This window comes from Diaporthe citri (assembly GCF_014595645.1).
Source record: "Diaporthe citri strain NFHF-8-4 chromosome Unknown scaffold_2, whole genome shotgun sequence".
In the NCBI taxonomy this organism is placed as follows: domain Eukaryota; kingdom Fungi; phylum Ascomycota; class Sordariomycetes; order Diaporthales; family Diaporthaceae; genus Diaporthe; species Diaporthe citri.
Window position 1 is genome coordinate 5,614,539 of NW_025064847.1, and position 26,904 is coordinate 5,641,442.

General features: G+C 52.5%; 4 protein-coding genes across 4 annotated transcripts; 1 reads left to right on the forward strand and 3 right to left on the reverse strand.

Moving 5' to 3' along the window:
- Positions 1-493: 493 nt before the first annotated feature.
- On the reverse strand, positions 494-3,895 carry INS49_007097 (uncharacterized protein; the record flags this gene model as incomplete). Its single annotated transcript, XM_043167862.1, has 3 exons — positions 494-497; positions 3,117-3,717; positions 3,775-3,895. 3 exons carry the CDS (start codon positions 3,893-3,895, stop codon positions 494-496), a joined length of 726 nt encoding a protein of 241 aa, XP_043029006.1.
- A 554-nt stretch (positions 3,896-4,449) lies between these two features.
- On the reverse strand, positions 4,450-16,994 carry INS49_007098 (uncharacterized protein; the record flags this gene model as incomplete). The annotated part of the gene is made up of 12 exons (XM_043167863.1): positions 4,450-4,507; positions 4,604-7,162; positions 7,806-10,265; positions 10,320-11,520; positions 11,857-12,283; positions 12,437-14,333; positions 14,592-14,886; positions 14,965-15,120; positions 15,214-15,305; positions 15,358-16,746; positions 16,797-16,833; positions 16,889-16,994. The coding sequence occupies 12 exons, from the start codon at positions 16,992-16,994 to the stop codon at positions 4,450-4,452; spliced, it is 10,677 nt and encodes a 3,558-aa protein (XP_043029007.1).
- Positions 16,995-17,756: 762 nt separating this feature from the next.
- INS49_007099 (uncharacterized protein) lies at positions 17,757-23,069 on the forward strand (the record flags this gene model as incomplete). Its single annotated transcript, XM_043167864.1, has 5 exons — positions 17,757-17,940; positions 18,005-18,604; positions 18,659-18,856; positions 18,930-22,424; positions 22,528-23,069. The coding sequence occupies 5 exons, from the start codon at positions 17,757-17,759 to the stop codon at positions 23,067-23,069; spliced, it is 5,019 nt and encodes a 1,672-aa protein (XP_043029008.1).
- A 901-nt stretch (positions 23,070-23,970) lies between these two features.
- On the reverse strand, positions 23,971-25,766 carry INS49_007100 (uncharacterized protein; the record flags this gene model as incomplete). The annotated part of the gene is made up of 3 exons (XM_043167865.1): positions 23,971-24,161; positions 24,232-25,476; positions 25,715-25,766. 3 exons carry the CDS (start codon positions 25,764-25,766, stop codon positions 23,971-23,973), a joined length of 1,488 nt encoding a protein of 495 aa, XP_043029009.1.
- Between the last annotated feature and the right edge of the window lie 1,138 nt (positions 25,767-26,904).

The following is a 26,904-nucleotide window of genomic DNA, read 5'->3' on the forward strand; positions in this document are numbered from 1 at the left end:
TATTATAAGGTAAATAAGTTAATATAATAAGAAATTATATAAATATTGCTATTAATAATATAAAAAAGGGCATTATTAATTAAAAGGTTAAGTTTATAATATAAGTAATAAGGAATTATAAGGGTATTGCTAATTAGCGGAAATATTTCTATTAAGGTTATTAAGGCTATGTATTAAGTATAAGCTAAAAAAAAATAAGATAATAATAAAAGTAACTTATTTAATTAATAATAATAATTAAAATAAGGTAAAATAATATAAATATATAATAATAATAAGTAATTAATGCTATAATTATATAATAAAGTTATTAAAGAAAGGTTATAATATTTTATAATTATAATATAAAAGGAACTTAAATATAAAATAATTGCATTATAATATAAATTAAGATTAAAGAATTAATAATTTATAATTATTATAATAAGTAAATAATAATAAGCTAAGCATATAGCTAATATATATTATATTTAATATATATTATAATATAATGCTAACTTAATGCAATATAACGCTATAAGGTGCATAAATATTAATAAGGTAAGGTAGGAATATATAGCCTATACCTTTTTAATTAAGTATAAATAAGCCCTAGCATAATTAATATATATAGCTTATATATAATCATAACATATTAATAAAGGATTATATATATAGTAAATGCATAATTAGCATAAGATTATAAAAACCTTAGATTTAATTCTTATTATATATAATATAAGAGTGGAAAGGGGGTTATATAATAAGCTTAAGCTATTGCCTAAGCTATAATATATATTTATATTAAGCTTATATTACATTTAATCTTTTTATATAATAAGGCATATACTTAAAAGATAAATTTAAAGTTAGGCCCTTTTAAGGCTTAACTTACTTTTTAAATATTGCAATTTATAACTCCTTTTAAGTACCTTTTAATAAACGCTTAAGGCCAACCCATAACACTATATTACTTATTAAAAGCTACTTATTATTAAGAATATCTGCAAGGCATGCCTTTAATAAGTTAAAGATTATAAGAATTAAATTGCTAAGTAGTGGGTAAAAGTTTTTTAAATTAACGAGACGTGGGTGATTAAAGGCCCTTATTATAAGCAATATATTATTTGCAAAAGCAATGAGATTTGGCACCTTAATTGCATTGTTAAGAAATACTAATAAAAAGGTGGTTAAATGTTTTAAGCTTGCTTTTTTAGCATCCCTAGCTATTAAAAGGGTCCTTGCTTCTTTTAAGAAAAGGAATAGGGCATAATTACGGAGGAAATGTATTACGCTCATATGATCCCTTTTATTAATGGCTAGGTTATGATGTATTGGCAATAAAAGCAAACGGAGCTTATTTTTATGCATAATAACGCCAGCGCTTATGCAGCAGCGGGTATTTATAAAAACCTTTATAAATAAAGAGTGATTATAATGAAATGGCTAACCTTTAGCCCTAATCTTAACCCTATTGAAATAATTTAATGTTATATAAAAAATTATATTAAAGATTAATATAAGTATATTAAAAAGCCCTTATATAATTAGCTATGGCAATAAGTATAAGAAGCTTAGGAGTAAATTAATAAGAACTTTATTAAAGACCTTTTTGCTAATATATTTAAGCATTGCAAAGATATAATCACGGCTAAGGAATGACATATTAAATGGTAGCTAATAATAGCGATAATGATGATAATTAAGGGCTTTTAGTGGGCTTTAGGGCATTATAGCCCCTAGAAATGCAATAAAATAATATAAATTAAGTATCTTTTTAACGTTTAAATTAATGATTTATAAGGGTAATTATATGCAAGTATTTAAAGTGTTGCGTTAAGTATTGCGTTAACTACCCCTTTGGGCTAGCTGGATAATTTGCTATAAAATCACATACAAATTGGGTAGTAATTGATAATGTGGGGCCCGAGTGACCTGCCAGGGGGGTTTTATTTCCAGGGGAGACCACAGTAGGTACTTGAATAGACAGGTAGACTAGACCTAGGTACTGCAAATTGCGGGGCATTGGACCTCGGGAAGTCAGGTAGGCATGTTCTGCAACTTTTCATCCAACTCGACCAACATCCAAATCAAAGCGCTGCTCAAGTACCTATGTCGCCTGGTATCGGCTCAGTGATTTCCCTCCAGGCTTCCCATCAGAGTCCACTCACAACCAACTTTGACGCCCTTGATACAGCAGTGAGAATTCTTGCTGGGCACAGTACACTCAATCTGACCGACCCGTCGGCCAACAGTGTAAGAGTCCGCTCGATCTCTAACCTGCAGTTTCTTCTCAGAGCAAACGCTTAAACAAGGTGAGATGCACACACTAATTCGCTCGTCGGAAATATATGCTATACGTGCGTTACTCGACGTCATGAACATCTTGTTTACTCAAGTGCTCTAAACAAGCATCATCCTCCGGCTTTCCTCTTTTAAGTGCACCAACAGAATCTCTCCTCAACTGAGCGATCAATTCAGCTTTCTCCGTCACACAAAGTTTGAGGTTGTCTCCGATGTTCTGAAGTGAAGCCCTTGTTATTCCATTTGCCCAACACTTCAGTCATGCGTTCAGCAGAATTCCCCTAGATATCCAAAATGGGATATCCGCATCTCAAACCTTGTCACAAATCTCAGTCCTGAAGTTCTTATACAACAGCGAACATGACCAAGCGCCCAGCATGTCGTCTCGCACTCGTCCAAACAACGCTGTGGTGGAGGCTCCTCAACATGGTGTTGACCAAGTTGCGCAACCCCCCCGGCCCAAGATGAACCAAAGCCTCGGGTGGCAAGCCCTCCGGCGCTTTGTCGACTAGCTTGAGCTCTACGAGGATCCAACAAGCCCTGTTGCGAAAGAAAACCGAGCAGGGAAAACAACTCACCGCTCATAAGCAAGGCAACCAACAGGATGCTCTATCAGCTGGGATAGGTACCACCCGATCATCTCATGTCACGCATAAAGGACACGTGCAAAAAGAGAGAAAAGCGAAACATTTATCACTCATCTCCCGTTTCTGGTGATTCTGGAGACCATGAATTCTGCAATGTATTCTGCATCATACCGCCTTGGAAAAATTTCCAACAAAGCAGCATAGTAGGGGGGTCGCCATGCCGTAGCCCGAAGCGCCGAGACGTACTCGAGATACTCTGGGTAGTATCCCGCATATCCCCAGTCGATGATGGCCGTTATGCGTGACCCTTGGACGAGAATATTTATGGACTTCAAATCCCCATGAGTGAAGACCACATCATAGTCCGTCCGCATCTGGCTGCGCACCATGTTGTGCATAGGCGCCGCCCCCGGCCAGTTCCGAGGAGGGTCTGAAAGCACAAAGTCGATGTGCTCGGCCACGGTCCGGAACGGGCCCCCCTCGTTGACGAACAAGCGAGAGTCAACAGCTGGACCGCCGTCGAATGATCCGATGAAGGACCCTTTCAGGCCCCGGAGCTGGGTGAGATAATCGCGGAGTTCCTCGCTGATGGCTGCAATTTCAGTACTGGATAAGTCCTTCCATGCCTCCTCTAAGGTTAAACCCTCAACAAACTCCATTGTAATGGAGTTTGAAGTCGTCTCATAAACCGTCGGAACCGGAATCGTTGTGTTCTCTCTGAGAAAGCGTATCGCGGCGGCTTCATTAGATATTCGCAAGGGGCCCTCGGTGGTGTTGTTGATCTTGGTCACTCGGTCACCGTGCCGAATGACCTTTCGTACACCGAATTTCTCCTGAAGTACTTGTCCTAGAAGCATCTCAGCTCGCGGAACTAAGTCGGAGAAATCATCTAGGGGTGTCATACCATCTTGGTTGCCTACATTGGAAAGACTGTCGGCACTGGCAACGGCGGCCCCAACGTCATGTCCGGTTCTTGGCAAGGAGGCGTCGTCCGTAGTATCCTGGGAGCTTTGTGCATCTGCCATCGCGGCTTTCGGTAGAGGGTGCTCGATATGACAGAATATTCGCAAGGAAGCGATGGCGGTGAAAGGAAACCTGGAGCAAGTGGATGAACTCTGCAGATGTTGGTTGGCATGGGTAGTGTGTAATAATTGTGGTACTGTACAATGCTTTTGTAAAGTCACGGTGCCAGCTCCTATCAGAGACTGATCGTCTACTGACTGATAGGTCTGGGCATTGATCAGAAGCAAGCTGGCAAAACCCCGGGAACTTATTCAGTAGACCCAACCGTGAGCAATTTATAGCAGCTTCAGCCTCTAGGAACACAAACACACCCACGATTTACCAAAATAATATGCGCATCTTTCTCACGAGGCTTCGATTCTGAGCTATTTCAACGGTACAGGTCGTCTGGACAATTGCCAAGGTACCATGTTCTCTAAGTTTACGCACATATATGGATGTGCGTGCGTGCGTGCGTTGTATGTATTCTTCCCCAACCAGACCAGATACGCCAGAATGCATCCCTCAACAATCCATCCAACAAGCCGGACAGTCGCGATTCGAGGGACAAATACGATCAAGCCAAGTACGTATACGAGTTACCCTCCCGCTCCAAGTAATCCTTCTCGATGAGCCTACGAAGCAAGACAGAGTTAGCAACGAGACGGAAGATTACGAAATAAAAAGAGCTGATCAGTCACTCCTACAGGGCAAGGGAGGCATGTACTCACTTCTCAATGTTCTGCTTGATGTCCCCCGGGTCCATGGCGCCCCTGCTCTTGGTCTGGTTGATAACCTCGGCGACGAGCTGCGCGTGCGGCATCGTCTTGCGGCTCTTCATGACGCGCACGATGGCCGCCTGCGTCTCGAACTGCCGGTCCGCCGCCACCCGGCGGTGCGTCTCCTGGTTCTCCTCGGCCGTCTCCTTCAGCTGGATCTGGTTGATCTTGACGCGCACCATCGGGTGCGTGAAGGCCTTGTTGAACGAGAACGTGTCCGTCGGGGAAACGTCCCTGCCCTTGGGGTGCTTCGCCAGCACCCGCACCTTGCCGCACGCCAGCGACTGCAGCGTGCGCTCGAGCTCCCCGCCCGACAGGCCCGTCGCCGTCGCGATCTGCTCGTACCCCAGCACCCCGTCCGGCGCCTGGTTGAACAGCACCAGGACGCTGGCCTGCATCGCGCTGACCGCCAGGTCCTTGGTGCCCTTGGCGAAGTACCCCTTGACCATGCAGTGCGCCAGGTTGTGCTTCCAGAAGAGCTTGCGGCCCGTGTGTTTGTTCTTGTAGAAGGCGTCGTACTGGTCGATCTTCTTGGCAACGTCCTCAGGTATCAGCATCTTGACGTCGGGGTATGACGGCCACGCTGCTTGGGACAGCACGCTGACGGTCAGGTCGCCGCTTCGATCCCTACCTGTGGCGTCCAGCCAGCCCTTGTAGGTGTCCATTTCCTCCTTTGCCAGTGCCATGTCCTTGAACATCTGCTCCAGGTTGTGGGTGAAGCTGGAGCCGCACTCGCTCTTGAGCTTGGTGAGCATGCTACGCTCGGCGTCCTGGCTGGCACTCCGGCCCATGAGCAGCCGACGGGCCAGGTCCTTCTTGTAGAAAGCTTCAAAGACGTCCTTGCCCTCGATGAAACGGAACAGCTCGAGTGCTGCGTCCAACTGCCGGTCCAGTTCGGCATCCTCGTCCCCTGTGCTGGCCTGACCACTCCTCTCGGCTTCACTGCGGTCCTTGCTATCCGAGATCAGGGATTTTGGCAGAGCCTTAATTCCACCTCGCAGCAACATGTCAATGTGCTTGGCGATCATCTCTCCGACCTTGGAGGTGCCAGTGCCCCAGGATGATGATATCTTCTTGTCGTTGATGAAAACCGTGAAAGCCTCTCGAAGGCTGTACGTGAAGACCTCATCACCCCCGAATGCATCACGGATCATGGTGTCCATAGAACGCCGGAACTCCAGCAGTCGGATGACCATCTCATCGCCTTTCTCTGTGTCGTTTACTATCCTCGCTCCCGCCTGCTGTATGTACTCCTCCCACGGCCCCTTGAGCTTTCTCGGGATGTTCGACAGACACAGCAGCGAGTACAGTGCCTTCACCGAGCTTATGTCGTTGTCATCCAGTAATCTCGACACGTCGCCTTGGTCCAGCAATACCGCGCTGTAGTTTTGTATGAGGATCTCGTGGGCCTTCTCGAGTAACAGCACTTTCGTCGTGCTGTCAAAGTTGTATGTGTTGCACCTGTAGTCCTCCCGCTTGAGGAGCCTCTCGCATGCCGTGATGTACGACCTCAAGCCATCATTGCTGTGCTCAGCAGCAAAGTCCGTGAAATAATCCTCCGACTGCCGCAAGAACTCCCTCTCAAACTTGCTGCCGTAGACCCCGAGAACCTTCAACATGTTGATAGAGTCGTGCAAGAGCGTCGGGTCGGCCGCCGCGTTGCCCCGGCGGTCGTGCTCCACCAGCTGGCACATGCCCGCGACCACCTTCCTGCCGCAGTCCGAGTCGTCGGCCGAGTTGAAGACCATCTTGCGGAAGAGCGACAGGAGCAGGTCGTTGATGGACTGGTACTTCTTGTTGTTGAGCAGGAATGAGCGGTCGAGGTAGCTGAAGGCCGAGCGGACGGTGATGAGGGTCTTGTTGAAGGCCGCCCACTGCGTCCTCACCCGCAGCAGCAGGTCGGTGCTGGCCACCGCGCCGCTGCCCTCCCTGATCCGGCCCAGAATCTCACGGGACAGGTGCCTCTCGCATTCCTGCTTGAGCACCCCGAACAGCTTGTCGCCCTCCCCGCGGAGGCACAGGTCCTCGACGCCGCGGTAGACCCGCTCCAGCGGCACGCGGGGCACCTCGCCCCTGAGGATCGACCGCAGCGCCGTCTCGACGTTGTCCCACGTCTTCTTGTAGTAGTCCTCGACGTCGGCGGCCGTCTTGGAGCTGGCCCTCAGATTCTTGATGACGATCCGCCTGGCGCCCGACAGCGGCTGGAAGCCCGCCGCGCCCTCGGGCTTTTTGCCCATGGCCTTTGCGCTCATCGTGCCCGCGGTGGCCATGGTGTTGATGGAGGCGGCCGAGGTCGGCCTGAAGGCTGTGGTGGTCGGCGCGGACTCGCCGGAGCGGATGCGCTTGGGGTCGGGAGCAGATCGCGACTGGGAGGAGGAGGGGATGGAGTCGACTCGATGGCGGCGTCGGGAAGGGGGCGAAGTGTGGCGGTGGTTGTCGGGGGTCGAGTTGTCGAAGGGGCCCTCGGTTCCTGATGGCCGTGACTGCATGCCCAGGCCCCGGGGGATCCAGCTGCAACAACTCGAGCTGTTGTCGCACAGATCCTGGTGGGTATGTTGCTTCTTGGCTGACGGGGCTGACTCTGCTTTGACTTGTGAGGTCCAGTACTACGAAACAAAACCCGAAAGTGGGAGGACCAAAGTCTTCTCGTCCTTCGAATGTGTGCTAAAAAGTAGACACGAGCAGGAATTAGTAACGAAGGACGACGAGGACTTTGGGGAAGGACGGTACCACGGTCAATGACGAGTGAGATGTGACCGGGCCCGCGAACGTCGAACGGAGTTAAAGAGCTCCCCCACATTCTGGTAAGCTGACATGCCGAGGGCCCACGGCGTCCCTCTCCCCAGCGATCGGTCATGCATGGGCCTGAACTCCATAACTGGCCGTTATATGAGCAGCCCAGTCTACTCATATGTATGCTGTAGGCTCTTAAGTAGGTATCACCTATTTCTCTTACAAGCATCTCCGGTCAACTGTCAGACCGTCTCAGCAGCTGTGCTTCTGGATGAAACAATTGGTTGATATTAAAGCCCGATATTACACACATTCTGTACGATGGCCACAGCTACTAACATGTACAATCTCCGTTACAAACCCCTGTCCCAAAAAATGCATCTGCAGACCCTCCTGCTGGCCCAACCTCTATCAAGCATACGCCGCCCACCCCGAGTACAGCACCGCCAGGTTCCTCTCATCAGTTGCTTGGTTGATGAGGTCGTTCACTGTTGCCGTGACGCTCAGGGTCTTGGACAGCTTCTTCCTGACCACCTCTAGCGCGCGGTCTGCCTCAGACGGCTCATTCACCACGCTCTTTTTCTTCTTGTCCGCCCCCACGCCCGCAGCGCCCCCCTCCTCGTTCCCACCGTCGCCCTCTTCCGCCCGTCTCGCCGCCCCCTGTAGCTTCGCCAGCCTCATAGGTGTCGAGCTCCAAGAGTAGAGCGGGTCGTATCGAAGGACGTCCAGGATCGTCATGATCGAGTACGTCTCCTCACGCAGCGCGTCGAGTGTGAACTCGCAGCACCTGCGGAACACCCCGTCTGTTTTAGTCACTCCCATGCCGTCCACAATGTCACGCGTCATGCGGAACGGTACGACCTCGGGCACAGGCAGGATGCGCCCTGACTCGAACGCCACACCCAGATCGATGTGCACGACTTCACCCGTCTTCTGATCTAGGAGGATATTGTGTCCGTGTCGGTCTCCGAGCCCAAGCACATGCCCGAGGATGGATATCGCAGCCGTCGTGCGCGTATAAGCGAGGCGCTTGACATACCAGTCGTCCGGGTCGGGGAACGACTCTATGAAGAAGTATCGCATCACGGGATGGAACTTTTCCGAAACCTTGCGGTAGGTAGAGACCCTCACGTCGTTGGTGCGGCCGGCGACGTTGGAGATCTCCTTCCTACAGAGATTGCCCTTCATGTCCTTCGGATAGTATCGTTCGTGCGCCGGCATGAGCCAGTCGTGTAAAGGTATCGTGTTGGCAACAAACTCGATCAGTCCAGACCTGTTCGTGAGAGGCAGCACCTTGTAAGTCCTGATGCCGAGGTTCCGCTGCCTCGTTGCTCGGTGTTGCTTCAGCAGGGAGGACACAGCAGCAAAGACCTGCTCCATGATTGCGTCTTGTCGAAGGTCGTCATTACCGCCTTTGACGAGCTGCTTGTACCTCTCTCCGTTGCTGGCGACCACCGTGATGATCTTTGGAGCGCTGACACCGGATGCAATCGATATGGTAGGCTCCAGTCTCTCTATCACCGGAACCGTTGAGTAGTTCCTATCCGCACGCAGCTCGATCTCCAAGGTTGGTGGCGGAATAGGGTATTTCGCAAGGCATCTTGAGAGGGTAGATGCATAAGGGGAATCCTGAATCTTGATCCTGGCCCCGCTTCTATACCGATCACTCTTCTCCTTGGCCAGATAATGATAGCATCCACATGCTTTCTTGATGGCGTCCCATGTAACTGCAACTCCGCCTTTCTGTCGTTCAAACTCTTCCATGACCTTGGTTGCAGCCTCCTTGCGTAACATGGCAACCTCATCTTCTGCGTTCGGGTTCGTTCTAATTCCCGACCAGATCTGATACATGCCGTGGTACGGGTGGTCGAAGCAGATACGGCAGACCAGGTCTCTTAGTAGGGTCTGGAAATGGCTCTTGTCAAGCTGTAAGCGTGAGCTTAGTTGATTCATGAGTGTGGCAAATTTGCGAGTTGGCACATTCCTGAGGAGGTGATGAACGGCCATATTTGCGACTTCTGTTTCTGAGCGCTCAAGCCACAGCGCGGTGAACCTGAGTGCGTCGCTGTCGTGGTCATCCGAAGCAGATAAAGACTGCAGGTAATTCTCAAGGCTGAGTTTGACAAATTCGTTCCGAGTTCTCTGGGTCCGCTGGAGCTCGGTCTGGTCGAGGAGCAGGTATTTCTCGGCTGTCCTCTGGTACCTGTCATACTGTTCCCTGAGCTGTGAATTCTTGGCCGATCTGTATTCCTTCTTGTAGTGCTCCACTTCGTCCGCTTTCGTCTGAACTAGACGCTCAAGTCTGCCCAAATCTTCAAGCATGTCGGGGTCTTGTAGCTGCTCATCGCAGAACACCGCAAATTGGTGGAATACCTGCCCAGCTTCCTTGCCCGAGCTTTTGCCCTTCAACTCTTTGAGTGCAGGCTCGAGGTATTTTTTCTGAATGCTGTCGGCTGTCTCGAGCTTTGCGACTGACACCTGATGCCCAATCTTGGAAAGCAGATCAGCGTGCGTGACGGGGATGCTTTGTTTCTTCAGAGACGAAGGGTTCCCCTGAAGCCCTTGCAGGAGTCTGATGGATGGTATCATCTCCCCGTAGTCCCAGAACGAATTGGCCGTCTCTAGAGAAACAGCAGCATCGATACTCAGACCAATGGCTTCGCTTGAGCTGACAAGGTCTGTCAACCTCGTCGATACGTTCAAGGACTCTTGTCTGGAATGGTGGAATCGATAAATACTTGATGACAGCAGCATGCTCCGAATCTCAACCAATCGAGCTTCCGGTGAAGTGAGGTTTAGTGTGCTTCGAATCACGTCCTTTTGGCCAAGAACACTGAATGTTGTCTCACGATGAGACAAAATCTGGCTGACATCGTCGTACCTGATTTTGGATTAGCAAGATATTAGAATCCTCATTGTCGCCAGTGTCACAAACCTTCCGCTCATCATCCACGCCGACCGTGCCTCGAAATCAGCCAAAACCTTTTCGAGCTCGGCAAAGTCAGCCACGCCCAGGACAGTGTCTAATTCGGTAAGGGCTGCAAGTGTGCCCAGGTGTTGCCGCAGTTCGGACACTCTCAAGTCTCTGGTGGCTAGACGCTTCATCGTTGTTGCCAACCCGTCCTGGACAGCAAGTCTTGCAGGGTCCGTCTCCACAGCCCTGTATATAGACTGGTACGCCCGGTAGGATGTGGCGGCATGGTTCTCAAGGCTTGGGGGTGCAGGTAAGTTCCAGATCTCAAGGCGCCTAGCGGTGGTGAAAGTGCTGTCTAGCGAGGCAGAATCATCATGGTGTTGTTGAATTTGGAGCAAAGAGTTGGAAAGGCCGGACAACCCCAATCCACTGAGTATTTGGACGAGAGACTGCCCGTCACGATCTGCTTCAGAGTCTCTCATACGCAAATGGCTGTCATATTGAGAGCCGCGGAACGCCAGGCTCTTCCCGCCCTCCTTTTCATACTCGAGTCGTGCCAAAACATTGGACAAAGACGCTGTACGGTTCAACCCGTAGTAGGCATCTGGATCGTCTATGTTTTCGAAAACTTTCAGCAAAGTCTCTGAAGAGTCTTCTGCCTCTCGTGCAGCCGAAGATCGCCGGGAGTTCCTCGCTGGTTCAGAAGAGGCTAGTTCGGCGAAGAGCAAGGCAACCCTGAACATGCCACATCCTGTAGCTGCTACTGCCACACTAGACAGGTCCAAGTCAAGCCAATGCGATCTATCGGCAATCGAGGTTTCATTCGGAAATTGTCTTGTTCTCAGGTGGAGTATAACATTGATGAGAAGCTTGATGTTGTCACTGGCTGCTGGCGAAGTTGATCTCATCCATTCTTTGAGGGCTGCGGACAAGCCACGTTTCAGCGGTCTCTGGCTGTTGAGTTCCTCGACAAGCACCAAGTGGGCAATGAAAGGTAATGCCTGCTCAGCGAAGCCATCGATCTCGCCCAGAATTAAGGGCAAGGTCGCCAGGACTGCGTTGCCTTTTACAGAGCATGCGAGATGGATGGAGGTATCTCGAGCCCAGGAAGACGACTCTATGCTCTCAGCCTCGAACACCCCGACCTTGGTATGTTTGATCTCTCCGCTGTCTGTAGGCGGCGTCTGGTATTGCATCCAGTCAGACGATGCAAGGAGGTTTTCTGGAAGGCTTCGAGTACAGTCAGCAATCAGGTCGTGGTCTTCTGTAGAGGACGCATGGGACACAATCTGTCTCAAGGCAGACTCCGCGAGACCAGCATGGGCCGAGTTGTCGCTCAATGTCAGATTTGCCAACAGTCTCAGCAAGCCGTGCACAGAATCACCATTCATCCCCATCGTCCTCTGATAGGTTGACAAGTGTGATTCTCTCAAGACGTCGCGCGGAATGCTGCCAGATGACGCATAAGAAGTGCCAACTACTCGTCCTGCCCATGTAAGATACTCCTTACTGGAGTTTACTGCCCGACAACTTTTCCAGATCATGGGGCCATGGGCACGAGCGTCTTCGTCGGTGTCGATTATGTCGTCTCTGTTGGCTTTTGGGATCTTGAATTCGCCGCAAAGCATCCGCAGAGCCAGCTCACGAGCAGACTCGTTCAGCAGCTGGTGCTCCTGCTCGGCATCCTTGAGTATTTCAAGCAAAAGCCTGCTTTCCTGCGTGTCCTTCTGAGAGTTTCCCGACGATCGGATGCTGGATGCTGACTCAATGATGGCTTTGAAGGCTTGAGCCTGTGTATCTGACTTGAAGGCGGACGACGACTCGAAACCCTTCAACAGCTTGACGAACCACACGTGGAAATTCTGAGCCTTGCTCACGGTCGACTTGAATTGGCTCTCCTGTGTAGAGCTGGCCTGACTCGACTCCAAGAACATTCTCAGGCTGGCCAGTGTAGACAAGGCATAGCCCGCTAAGAATGAAGGTGTCTGTGCCAAGTGAACGGTGCCTTGGGATATAAGCCAATTACTCATTGCAAGAGCTTCGTCCGCGCACTGTGAATTCGAGAGGAAAGGCCGGATCGACTGTAAGAGCATCTCGAGAGGGTACGAGGACGTAGTCTGGAAACCGGCAAGGCATACCAATATTCGGACCTTGCGGACAACTGACAATGCATGCAGTGGCCCTAGAGCTGGATGGATGGTGTTCAACAGCCTCCGCGCTACAGATGTGACCAAAGGCGGTGTCCAAAGGGACAGGACATCGTAGTTCGTTCTTCGGACCAGATGGGAAATTGCCCGGACAAGGTATTTGCCCTTGAACATGGGCTGCTGGTTAGGCCCCAGAGCTGTTGACGATTGGCCGCATCTCTTGATCTCGTCCATGAAGTCCGCAGCATATGAGAAAGTCTCGTCCTTGCGCCACGAATCTTCAATTGCACCCTCCTGGTCGATGACATCGCAAAAATGTCCAATGATGTCTGGGAAAGTACGATAAATACGATCCAGATAAGGCTCTTTGCCAAGAAGTTTTCGGACTCGAGATTCCGAGGAAGTTGAAGAGTCTTTAGACGAACTGAGATCATGCATGATCGAATATGCCATGATCTTAGAAAACCCTTGCTCAACCAACTCCACAGGCGTAACGTGTAGCCTACTGGCTAGGCCGTTGACTGCTTCGTCTTGGCCTCGCATGATCATATGAGCAGTGGCCTCCGTTCTTGCTCGCTGGAGGAGGTCATCAAGACTGGCAAAGCCAAATATGCTGAAGGGGATATCTTCGAACGAGTCCTTCTCGAGCCAGGTGTAGAGAAGCTGGGGGGCGAACAACTGGAAGAGCTCTTGAGGCGACTTCAATAACCTTGCCAACGACACCATTTTCATGCCGCGAGTGGCATATTTTGCAGATCCGGCAACCTTTCCAGACGTCTCCACAATGTGGTATACACATCTCCTTAGCAGTGTTGGACACTTGCAACCAAGGCCGGCCAAGACGAAAACACGCAATCCGATGCCCTCCATAACCTCTGGGTCCGTTGGCAGGGCTTCCAGAATGTCGACGAAAATGTCTTCGTGAGTGCTTACAACAAAGAATTCGAAGATTCTGGTAAGCCTCGGTGCAATGTAGAATTTGGCGCGCATACTACCCTCCCAAAAAGGACCTGGTCGTGGGTCACGAACCTCGATCCGAGTCTTTTTGAGACTATCGGGCGTTGAGAGCAGAGTTTTGTGGGGAGGTGATACCAACGACTTCTTGTCCTTGTGGAATTGGGCATTGATCTCCCACAGGTGAAGAAGTAGCCCAGAGTATGACAATTGGACCTCTGGCGACATCAGGTTGTGCGGCCAAACTGATTTCACCAGGATATTATAAAGATCCACAAATGGATTGACAAGGTCTGGATCACCTTCGCCCATGGACCAGACAGGTGCGAAGGACAGGAGTACGTCGACCAGCGTACACAAGGCGACCTCGCATGTCTTGTAGTTATCCTTGAATACGACTGCCGCAGTCTGCTCAACGATATCCTTGGCGTAGTTGGAAACATTGCCGAAGTCAGACTGGAGAAGTTCGACAAGGAATTCTCTGCAGAGAAGGAATTGATCATCCTCGAGTGAGAGGAACTTGTCCATGAAAGTCTCAGGTATAAGTCCAACCTTCCCAGGGTCACTGAAGTATTCGGAGAAAAGCTGCAGTTTTGTTTTTGTCGCCTCGAAGAAGGCATTGGCGCTCATGCTTGACGCGACCTTTTGTCTTGGAATGAGGAAGCCTCTGTTGCCGGGCTTCTTCCGCCTGTCTTGTGACTCGAACTCGTCGTCCACGTCCATAGCGTCAAGGTCCTGGGTGGGCCTCTGTTGACTGCGCTGATCATCTATCATGCCTGATAGTCTTGAAAAAAGTCGCAGAAGATGTGGCTCCTTGCTGCAGAATTGCTGCACTCGGAACGAGTCCAAAGGAGGGATGTAAGGAGCGAGCATCGCCAGGATCAACTCGAAAGATTCACCACTCTCAGATGATTCGACGACCATCTGGAAGCACCTGTCCCACAGGCTTAATAACGTAGTGTTGATATCATTCATCCCCCGGTGTTCCGTGATTTCGAGGTGTGACAGGAGAATATTGCTCGAGATTAAGCATGCTAGCAGACTTCGCCAACGATCAGTAGATAGGTGTATCGCTGCATCGTCGCTACGCCGAGTCCCCGATTGGGAAGAAGGCTCTAGCATCTCCACAAAGTCGACCAACTTGGGATGTAGCAAATCCAGGACAAGCGTTTTCGAGGTCTGCGAGCTTGACGGCTGCGAGTTGGAGGTCTCGTCCGGCTCTGAGAATTGGCCCCCACCATTTCCATCCGAAAGCGCCACTAGATGCTGACTCCGTACTGCGGCATCATCCTCGCTCAGTAGAAGCAAATATCGAGTCATCGGAATGGTGTCGTTGTAGGATTTCCAGAACTGGCTGAGGTTACCGCCTACCAGCCCCATCTGCGGCGGAACTTCAAATTGAGGCACGCCACAGCATGATAGGAGCAGATTGACGAGATCAACCGGTACCATATTACTTGCCAGTGACGTGGCGTAGTTTGCTTCCGCTGAATACTGTCAGTGAAGAGCAAGTCGGCGCGGTACAACTTCACGCAGCAGATAGGAGGGGAATCGACTGTACTTACCTGGTCGCCACATAGTAAACGCCCATCGTATTACGTAGCTCGATGTTTTTTGGCTGGCACTGGGAACCATAGAATTGCGTACGCTGGCCAGGCAATGCATGAATACCAGAGATGAGTCAAGCAGAGCAGCCGGACCGCATATGTCGGCCATTGTCACTATGTTGTTGACATCATTTGCAATTGCATGGTGTGGTATCAGCCGTGTTTGGAGAATGACATGGAGCAGTACGCAAGCTGCTCGGCAAGTACTGGGGATGCTGATAGACCTGACGGCCAGCTGCCATACTTGTTTCCACCGTGCTTCGGCGTTCTCATCTCTCGCCTGCGACTCAACAGCACAGCTGTGAATGCCTGGTCAGTAGATTGCTCAGTAAAGCCGGGAAGAGGACGTACCTGGCACATGCAATCATTGCCCAGGACGACGAAAGGCCTTGCTTGTCACCGATCATGGGCAACAAGTCCTCCATCACGGTCATCATCTGTTCTTGGTCCAGCTTGCTCAAGGGCAAAAAGAAGGGCAGCAGTTGCAGTGAAGTCAGTTTGGTTGCGGCATCCGATGATAACATTTTTTGGTGTATCCTATTGGAGCCTCCAGCACGACGTTGTCTTTTCCTTGGTTGGCTGTCCTCAGTCGCCAGACGCTGCGAGTTGCTTTTGGAATGTTGCAAGAAGATGAACTCGAGTTGAGACATGACCTCAACCAAGGCCCAGCGGCGTTCTGCATGTTGCCTGAAAGGCTTCAAAGCAAACAGGCCGGTGGAAAAGTGGCCAGATGAAGCCTTCAGAGATGAGAAAGTCACGTCGTCAAGTTGGAGGCGAGCTCGAGGATTCCGCGAGGAGTATTCGCCCCAAAGTTCGTCCAACAACTCTTCGAGCTGCTGAAGGAGAGCCGCAGCCGGATCATCCTGTAGCAAGTAGTCCAAGTAGACGCTGATCGCATGCATGGTCTTCAGCATTTCGTCTCTTACCAAGAACTGAAGTTCATCTTTATCGAGGGTCCGGCGCTGCCACCAGTAGCCAAGCAGTGGCACAAGTTCCCTCGTTAGATGCTGACCGAGGGCAGGATCATCACCGGCAGTCTGCAACAAAATGCGATTCAATATCGAGAAGGCAAACCTGTGCAGCTTGTCCAAATCGAAACGCAGCCGCAATACCCGCAAGACAGCATCGGCCACCTCTTGACGCTTTGACATGCAGGGCGCATTTGGGGCGGAGACCAAAGACTGTAGACATTGGAGGAGCGACAAGAGGTCATTGCGTTGGACTTGCCCTGCACCACGCTGGGTCCCCAGCCGCGAGCGAGCGCTCGAAGGGCCAACCGAAGAATGACGAGCAGTTCCAGGCGCAGGTGAGTCCCGGCCGATGAGGACGGAGGCATGGGCAGAATCAGCGCCGTCCAAAAGGTTGCAGATTCTGTCAACGAGAAACGTGACGCACTGTTTCCAGCCGCTGCCATCTTTCAAAGCCAGATTCTCGACGTGGGTAGGACTGTCGAGTATAATCACCAACGTCTGCATGTAGTCCTGTGCGAGAGGCTCAAAGAAGTCTCCATCGTATGTGGGAAGCGTATCTGTGATATGGTCGATGATGGCTCTCACGGTTTTACCTTTGAATTTAGAAAGACCATGTGTGACAGTCTCACGCAAGGCCTTGCCACAGTAGCCGAGCCGTTCGTTCGCCTTCCCTGTGCCTTTGCCACTCAATAATACCGTCTTGTCGGCCAGAGCCGCTTGGAACAAGGCTTCACAGATGCTGTGATATTCCTTGTCTTTCAGAACCTCACTAAGTCTCGTCAGCTTGAGCTGGCTGAAATGAGAACACATGTTCCTTACTGATTCAAAGTAGGGTTCCTGAAGAATGAGATCAGGTCTGTATATACATCAGCAGCTTGTACATTCGACCAGAAGGGGTTTCGCTGACAGACCTTGCAGGGCTTCACTGCGAGCGGTCACCGCAGTTCCGGTGATCCAGCTCTTGAGCTGCGCAACATTGGTGATCTGAGGTCTCAAGGCCGGTTTCCGTGGCGGCATGGTGACGACCAACACCCAGAGAGTTCATCAAGGCGAGGCTATTGTCTGAGACGATGCAAACTCTCGGTAAGGCGAACAGACCAAAGGTGAGAGGATATGAGGCAAGGCTGGAGGCCAGTCGCACAAAATCAACAACAGCACGCCACGGCCAGTGCGATACGTGAACTGCGACGGGGCGAGAGTCGATGAACCATCCTTAAATCCGAGGCGGCTTGAGGCAGGATCCGTTCCTCGGGAAGGACAGCAGGTGCAGGTCGGCCTCAGACGTTGCTGACGTTGTGTAGTGATTTTGGTCGGCCGGAAGTCTCAGTTCTGAAATCCATGATGTGAAAGAGTGCAGCTGTAATAAGAAATCAGGCAGGAAGGAGTTGGCGTTCAGTTGAAAGCGCTCCAATGCGCCTTCTCTTGCATGGTCCCGGGGACCCCCTGTCAACACAAGAGCTGGAGCTCTGGCCACTTTACGCCCCAGACCCATACTTAGCGGCTCTGTGATTGGGGAAGAGCAACAAGGCTGCAGAAAGTCTAACAGACCCGGCCCCTGGGCAACTGCGGACGGCAGAACCGCGTTGCCGCCAAATTTGTGTACGGTACGCGACAGCTTCCCTGCTCCCAAAAGTTCGACAGCGTCAGCGCTTCTACCAGCTGGGCCGACGAGAACCACTGCAGCGCCCCAAAGTCGACCCAGCGCCGTCATACCGACTCGGCGGAGACAAAAAGAAGACACTGCGATGCGTTGAAAACAGCACAGCAGAGCAGTTCACCATGGCCGAAGTCACTGCCCTGGATGGCCTCGAGGCTCTCCACCGAGAGCTTGTCGCAGCCTGCGAGCATCGCTTCGAGAGCCTCCAACTCCTCGAGCAGGAGCTTGACGCCCATGCCGAGGCTTTCAAGAAGCTCCTCGACAAGCGACCGAGGAGCAATGCCAGCCGCGATGTTGTCAAAACTGGTTTGTTGCGCCTGGAAGAACATTGGCCAGCGAGAGAACGATGCTGATGGGGTTCGCGCAACAGGAAAGATCACGGTCGATGACGAGAAATACTCCATCAACGCAGAATTCCAAGAGATGGCCCTCCAGCTGGCCGACGAGCTAGACCTTGACGAGGTGGACTCGGCAAAATTGCTTCTTGATTCTCAGGACGACACTCGAACCCTCGGCCGCCCGTTGCTAGAATGTGGTGTCATCCGATTCCACCAACAGCGCAGGTACCTGCTGGACTGCATGCGACTCTGTATCCAGATACGGACCTCCGACGACGAAGAGCTCGACCCCCTACAAGATGCCTTTGGCACATACGTCACTGAGAACATCTATGGCGGAAGAGATAATGCGAAGATTGTTTCGAGATGTATGACGGCCATGCAAGACATAAAGAACTGGTTACAGAAGCTTGCAGACCGGATGACCACTGCGAACGTCGTCTACGCCGGCGCCGCTCCTCGGCTGCCTTACCACGAGGTGGTCGAGTTCTCTCGCGTCAGTCTGGCACAGCAACATGAACTGCTGGCCTTGATAATGGCCAGCGCGATTGAGAAACGCCACGTCAAAGCAGATGACTTCAAGCAGCTACTGAAACATCTGCAGAAGGTGGATCGTTATGATCACCTGCTAGGTATGAAAATTGTCTAGGAACAGTCCAGACATTCCTGCTTACTGATTGCTTTAGTCCACTTCTTCCCTGTCATTGGCGCCTACGTATCTTGTTTCGGTTCCCCCGAGGGGAGCGCTTCCACGCAAGAGGGAGAGGAGTTCAACAAGTTGATATGCAAGCAGTCCGATGACGACACTTGGGTTATGCCATATCTGCATGCTGCAGTACAGGTATGGTGGATTGCTGAATACTCGGGCTGGTTCTCCCAGATTGGTGAGACAGGCAGGCAAAAGCTTGGTATGTAACAGCCCTGCAGAAGTTTTCCCACATACTGACGTGGACGCAGACGAGGAGATGTTCTTCGGGCCCTTTGCCGAGGCTATGAAAGCTGGCGCCTTTGACTTTGTTCTCTCCGTTGCTGCGGATGTGAAGACTCCAGAATGGCAGGATGCTGGTCGATTGGGAATACGACACTGGCTCCAGAGAAAGTCGCCCTCCCTTATCGATGCTGCCCAATTCTCAGATTCTTTCCAAACCGTCCTCATGGTTCATCTAGAGAATTTGGTAGAGGGCCTCATCTCGAATCTGCCAGACGCACTTCGCAGGATGCGGAGCGAAGAGGACGAACAACGCCAGCTCAGTCAAACCCATGAACAAGATTTGGATCTGGAACGATTCCTATTGATCATCGCCTACGCATATGAAGGCCGGCCTGACGCAGCCTCAGCCTTCTGGACAGACCCTGACAGCAATCTCGCCGGCTTTCTACATTGGGCTTCCCGAAGAGCGTCCACGCCACTGGTCAGCGCCTTCTGTGAGATGCTACAGTCCATCTCGGATGATGATGCTTGCGCTACAGCCGCCCACAACTTTCTTTTAGACGAGAGTCAGCCGGCATCTGGCAAGATGCGGAAATCTCTCTCGCTCACGTGGACTCAAATCTTCAAGGAACTCCACTTCTTCACGGTCAAGCTCCGGGAGCGACCTTCTACATCACAATCACACATCTACCGCTCCGGAAAGCCCCCACCCGAACAAGCTGAGGCCGAGCCTGAGTCGGCGATGATGTTGGAGTGTTATCTTCGACTCATCACCAAACTGTCAACACAAAGCGAAGATGTCAGGACATTCCTCCTCACGGACGACTTCAACCTGGTACAGGGGCTTTTCCTTCTGGCCAGCACCCAGATTCCTCCCAGGTTGAAGTCGTATACTTTCTACGCACTACGGGCGCTGATGAGCCGCAAGACGGAAGAGGAAGGTACCATAATGTGGGCCGTACTCGACTCGTGGGCGACTGGGCAGCACAATCCGCCTCAGATTCAAGGACGTCAACCGGCTGGGCCAACAAACCAGACCCCAGCCGCTCAAATGCGAAGGCAATTGCTGGAACTTTCTCGTGGATTCGAGGAGCCGAACGCAGTGGTTCAGCTTCTGAACTCTCTTATCTCTCCCGTCAACGAATCGTCACCATTGAATGATGCCCTTCCGTTTCCAGAAGACCTGGGCTCTCAAGTCAGGATGCCAGGTATTGATCCCTACGCGGACTATGTCCTGGGTTTCGTCTTTGCCGACAATTCCGGAGCCCTGCAAGATATGACCCAGATGAGGATGCTGCGGCTGAGCTGTCTTGAGTTTGCGCTGCTGTGCCTCGACACCTTCAACGAAGATCTGATTGTGCTCGGCAACGAAACGAACATTCCTGTGGATTCCATCATGGCGACAACCGATCTCGCCGCCTACATCAGACTTCATCCCTTCGCGCGCGTGATGGAGTGGATGTTGAACGAGCGGGTGATGGCTGCCCTTTTTGAAGCGATAAACCAAAGGCACCCAGATGATGTCGCCCAACTCGCCAGTGCGCCTCCAGATTCGCCTATAATACTGAGCACTTTACGCGCTGTTGAGGTTGTGAGCAAAGTACTCGACATGCAAGACACGTATGCCGATCTCGTGCGCCCGCTTCTCCGGAGCCAGTCGATAAAGAGAGAGCCAGTGGCGACATCGTACACATCTTTCACCGATGGGATGATGAATCACCTCCCTCTGATCGTGAATCTGGGCCGCTACTGTGGAATGGGCCACCCAGGGTTGACACTCGCATGTCTGAAACTGCTAGAGAAGGTCTCTTCCTCCGCAAGGATAACCTCAGCTTGGAACCCCGGCCACTTTGGTCAAACGCACCGCAACAAAGCCATTGTCGCTTTGGAGACAAATGGTGACGCCGAGTCCATCTCCGGGTCCTTCATTGCAGAATTGGTAGCTCCTCTTGATCTGGCGCGAGGGGCAGATACACCCAACTTCATGATCAAGTTGTACATTCTTGACTTTATTTTTGCCTGCCTGCAGGCCACTCCTAATCAGCCCACCATAGCCCATCTGTTCCTGGGCTTTCAGTGTGGCATGGATTCCGTGTCAGTTGAGACCGAGGGAGACTTCGATTCGCGCACCTCCATGTTTCACCACTTGTTACGCGTTCTTCTTGAGACGCCCTTCGGTGACGAAGAGACGGGCATGTGGCGGTGGACGATTGAATTGAAGTTCAAGATCATGAGGATTCTTCGAATCCTCTGGACCTCGTCTCTGACTTCGTCCATCGTTCTGAATGAGCTCAGGGAGAACGAGTTCCTCTTTCATCTCCTCCTCGGCGAGATCCCTATCCAGCCCTCGTTGTCTTGGGATGGTCAGCTCATGACCGGGCCTGAGTTTCTGATATCCGAATCATCCATGACTTTCATATCCTTCCTTGCCCTCCGCGCGATCACTCTCGAGTACGCTAGCATTGAGCTGTGCAGCGTCTCCCAACACAGACTACCACACTTCAAACGGCGACTCATCGACGCTCTGAATGGACAGCTTAAGGGGGACGATGGCGAGCTCATGCCAGTGTCGAGCATTTTCGATCTCTTCGACTTCCTCCCGCCAGATGGGCAGAACTGGGGAGTGCCACCACCACAATTTCAATACTACCGCGACCTAGACCTGAGGCCCTGCTTGGCTGAAGATGCGGATGGCAACCCCATATACAACATCGACAGGGTCAAGGACATCTTGCTGTTGAAACGCAACGAGTTCGCTAACTTGGGCCAGATTGCCGCCGAGAAGGACATAGACTTGCTGGACAGGGAGGAGTTGCTCCTCGTGGAATTCCTTGAGTTCTCGAACCGGCAAAAACAACTGAGCTCCTTCCGCCTCAAAGTGCTCAGGTATTGGAGCAATGTGCTGTTAGTCATGTTCGAGTCGAACGAGTTCAAGGGCAGCGCACAAACCTCGTTCCTCCTTCAGGCTCTCCAAGCCGTACTCCCCAGCCTCGAGATATATGCGTCGGATAGCCCAGACGAGGCATATGAGCTGGCCAAACTGGCCAAGATTCTCCTCTTCAAGATCGACTTCTCGACAACGGCATCTGAAAGCGGAGACAGTCGGAGAACCGGAGACCTGGTCAGCGACAAACTCTTCCAGCTCTTCCAGATCTGCCTGGCGGCCATAGGCAAATGGGCCGGGAACTCGGAGCTCCGCGCCCTGTACTACAGCATCTGCTACCGCTATCTCGCGGGCATCGTCCAGAAGGACCAGGACTTCCTGCCCAGCCGCCACAAGGCGGTCAAGTCAATTCATGTGCATGGGGAGAGGCTGCTGAACGTCATCTGCGACGACGCCTACGGGAGCGACGCCGCCTGCCAGACCGCGGCTCTCATCCTCATCAACGCCCTTGTCAAGGTGGGTAGCGTCGAGGACGACGCGTACGTGGTTGAGAACCTGAACAGGCTGAACTTCATCGGCATCCTGGTCGACTCGCTCAGGTCCGTGCTGGCAGAGTGGCTCGAGATCGTCCAAACAAGTGAGTCAGCCAAATTAACCCCAGGCCAAGCAACCACCCCCCCCCCCTTACCCCCGCCCCCAACTCAATAAATGTAGACCAACCAAACTAACCGCCCAAGCAGGGAACATGGAGGCCGAGCTCCTCTGGAACGCCAGGCTCGCCCTGGTGATGTCCATCTGCCAGACGCGTGATGGCGCCAAGCACGCCCTGCAGGCGAACCTCTTCCCGGCCATCGAGCAGTCGGGCCTCTTCGCGGCGGACCCGGAGCTCCTCGAGGACGTGCCCGGCGCCGCAGCCCTGGAGAGGCACTACGCGCTGCTCGTGCGCGTGGCGCGCGTCGTCTGCGCCGCCGTGCTCACCCGCGGCCCGCAGAGCAGCGTCGCGCAGGGACCCGCGCGCCGCTTCCTCTCCGAGCATAGGATGCTCGTCGTGCAGACTCTCAAGCGCAGCGCGGGCATCGGCGGCGCTGGAGCAGAAGGAGGAGGTGCTGGCGGGGCCGCCAACAGGGAGGCGGCGCTGCTCCTCGGGGAGGCCGTGGAGGAGCTGGCCGAGTCGTTCATGGTGCTCATCGCCGCGACGGGGTTCCTCGAGTTCGAGGAGGAGATGGCCGCGCCCAAGAGCAACGGGCAGCAGGCCGGGGGGCTGCCGGTGCTGTTTCACTGATTTTACGGGTTGCGAGACGGAGGGGTTTGGGTATGTGGCTCTTTGTTTACTTCTGGCCGAGTTAGGGTCAAGACATTGTATGAATGAATGCACCGTAAAAGCCTAACTGCCTAGGTCGACAGACACATATGGTTTAGGTCGATCGTTTGTTCTGGGGGATGATCGTTTCCTGGGATTGCATTCGTGTTGGGAGTCGGTGAGCAAAAAAGTGCCTGGCCATATGATCTAGCCTCTGAGGCTCGTAGATAGACGGCTGGTAATCTTTTACGAGCAACAAATTCTTTGATGACAGTGGAGAATAAAGTCATTCACCCAGTGGATGGTTCAAGGGGCCCTCCAAGGTCTGCATTCAGGTTCAAGATACTGCTTGCCTGGATGAGAGTCTTGTGATCAACGATCCGAAACAGATTAGTAGTCACCAATCAAGGTGCAAAAACCATGGCATTATGTCTTTATTTCCATGTGTTGCTTGTCGGGGCTCCTCGCCCTCGGCCGCAATGAACGGCAACAAGGGAGAAGCACGCCTCGGGTATTTACCTATTTACCAATTGTGACAAATCCATCTTGCCAATCCTGTGCCCCTTTCCTGACCCCCTTACCAGCCATGCAAGACGCCGCGAAAATGCAAAGGGGTATTGTTTCAAAACCATCGTGAATGCTGCAAATCGTTTGTGGTACAGCCTGTCGGCTTGTGGTACACACTGATGCCGGACTCTTCGTCGGAAGAAGGAATGCTGACTGTCTTTCACATGCTCTGCTTGTTGCTCCTCCAGCTTCCCTCTCCGCACCGGATGCTATCATCCTGCTCCTAGAGCTGGTTGTCCCTTGACACGTCAAGCACCGTTATGGCCACCACTCGACTCTCCCTGCGACAGCCTCAACCGTTGTGGCAATGAGTGGGTCAACGACGAGCGGGTTGTTTTCCATTTTTCTTGGAGGGTCTGAGCTTCAACTCAAGGTGGAAAAAGGCCTTCGCCGGAGGCTTCGATTTCGGAGTCGGCTTGTCCAAGCGCTGGCGGCACATCGGGCAGACCTTCTTAGTAAGTTCGGTATGCATGGCCTGGTGGAGGCATTGGGCGCAGAACATGTGGCCTGCAGTGATTGTCAGTCGGAAAAATGTATACAGACAGGCAGTGTGGCAGACAAGCTCGGATGGACATACCACAACATGTTACTGTGAGGTTGGTGGCCGCGTCCATGCAAATGACACACTCAAACGTGGAGAGCTTGATACTGCTGTCCTTGACGGGCTGGAAGAGGTCTTTAGGCACCCCATCGTCGGACTTGGTCAAGTCGTAGAGCTCAACCCCACCCGAGTCACCGTCTCCATCGAAGAGGCTGTCGAGGTCGTTGTCATCTGACTCTATTGCAACAGCCGCTGGTATGGGCGTATAGTTTCTGGAGGCTGCAGGTCGCGGAGTGTTCCTCGAACGCCCAGGTGTAGCGGCCCTGCGCGCAACAGCTGTACGGGGCCGCTTGGGTGCAGACGGGCCGACCTCATGCTCTTCGGGCGAAGCTGCTGCTGCGCGATTGCGCTTTCTAGTGGCAGGCATCTCGGAATGCAGTGAATCGACGGTTCTCTTGTCGTCCAGGTCGTGGTCACCGTCCCCCTCGTCCTCCACCTTAAACAGTCCAGTCTCGGGATCGGGCAATCGATGGGCTGGCGGATAGTAAGAGTGAGGTCGCTGTCGATGGGCCGAGTGATTGAAGATCGGATCGTGCTGAGGCTGATGTTGTGGTGGGTTTTGTGGGCTGTACGGTGGCAAGGAAGGCGAAGAAAAGTCGCCGGTGGCGAGAGCCTCGAGAACGTCGTCGCTGTTCGGTTCGCGCTGGCGGGCCTGCCGAAAGTCGTCGTTGGGGAAGTCGTGGAACGGCGGGGCGAGAGGGTGGTGAAGGGTTTGGGGGCCAAGATTGGCGGCGGGATGGGAGAGAGGGGAAAGGTGACTTTGCTGTTGACTAGCGTTTAAGCGAGAGGCTGATGTTGTCGCTATTGAATCTGTTGTTGTTGTTGTTGTTGTTGCGGTTGCAGTCGGGACGTTGTCGGTAGGGCGAGTCGGGCGGTAGGGGCCCGTGCTGGGGTGTTGTGACAGGGCCAGCGATGGTCCGTCACGGCGACGGCGGCGGGCTAGTTGGGATGACGTCGACAATGCTGGAGCTGTAAACGGCGACTGGCCAGCGAGACCAAAGGCAGGTGCGTGTGTGGGCGAGATTGCAGGTGCAGGCTGCCCCAGAGACGAGTGGAAGCCGAAACTCGGCCTCGGCGAGCCCAGGGAAGAGTGGAAGGAAGTGAGGGAGTTGAGGAGAGGCGGTAAGAAGGGCGCCAGCGAGGGCGTCGAGGGATGGCTGGACTGCAGAGCGGGATGTGATGGGAGTGGTTGCGTCTGTTGCTGCTGGTCCGGCCAAGGTCCTAAAATCCGAGATAGGAAGAAGGTCAGGAGGCGATTAAACGGTGGGGTGCTTTGAGGCAAGAGAAGGCAGCGAGAAATAACGAAGGCAGCTGGGGAAATTGGATTCGATTCGGTGGGAAGGTGCTCGCTGGACTGGGCTGAGCTCAGATTCCGCTGGATTGAACGGGGTTAAGCTGGGCTGGGAGGAGAAAAACTGGCAGACGGAGATGTGAGGATGAAGGTAAAGAGTGTCCTAACCAGAAATCCAAGCGTCCATTTCGTCCGATAAGAACGGAGACCAGTTGGTCATGGTTGTGAATGAGTAGGATACTGTCGCAATCGGGAGCTTTGGGGACGTTTTTCTTCCAACCGAAGTCGCCTCGCCTCGCCCTGCCACAGCATTCAATAGGCCACCAAGGATGCCCTTGTCGATATCACTGGCGTTGCCGATGTCGCCTCTGGTGCTGCGAAATACAGTCCGGGCCGGAGGAGCATCGCATATCTCAACGGTGTCACAGGGGAGCAGGCAATCAGGAGAACAGGAGGCTGACGGTGGGCGGGTGAGGCAGGTTTCCAAGGTTCTTATGGGGCAACGTGAGGACCACTCAGTGGGTGAGAGGCTTTCGACGGCGGCAAAGGTTGGCTGGCGTCTGGACCTTGTTTGGACAGCACCCTCAGAACTCAGAACATGGGACTCAGAACGCAGGATGCAGGACTCAGGAGAAGGAAGTGAGGCCTGGACCAGGCGGCTGGGCTGTATTTGAGTGAGATTAGAAAAGTGATCCAGTATCTTCTCACCGCTCAGACGTGGTGTGGTCTCTGGCACGGAGGCCCAGAGATAATACAGGACGGAATAAGCAACTCAGCAGTACAACAAAGCTAGAGTACGTGTGGTGGACGCAGGGTTTGTAGAGTGGTCCTCAACACCCCGGGGGGGAGCACAAGAACAGCAAAAAGGTCAGCGAGCCAGGGGTGGTGGGCTGAAAGAAAATAGGTAGGCGCGGGCAGGAGACGCAACCAAGCTGGAGTTGCCCAGATTAAAGTACTACGGATATAATGTGCAGGTGCGGCACAGGGTTACGGGGCCACGACCTCCCAAGGCTGGAGGTGCGCACAAGGGCAACAAGGGGGAGAGGGGCATACACCAACAGGCTGGGAAAGGACAAGACGCTTCTGCGGGAGGAACGGGATCGGGAGGTTGGAGTTTGGTGGGACGGGACGGGATTGGCCCCGACATGCACGCATACCTAGGTAGAGTGCGTATAGACTGGATACGTCGATATGTATGCGGTCTAGACTGTGGATACATGTACATATAAGACCACCTGGCACACGAAGCAGAGAGCACACGCATGTATGAGCTGGTCTGGACGTCGGGGAGGACAGGCTCTCGGAGAGAGACGAGGTCACCACCAGCGAGGCTCGCTTGCGCGCTTGCTCGGATGACC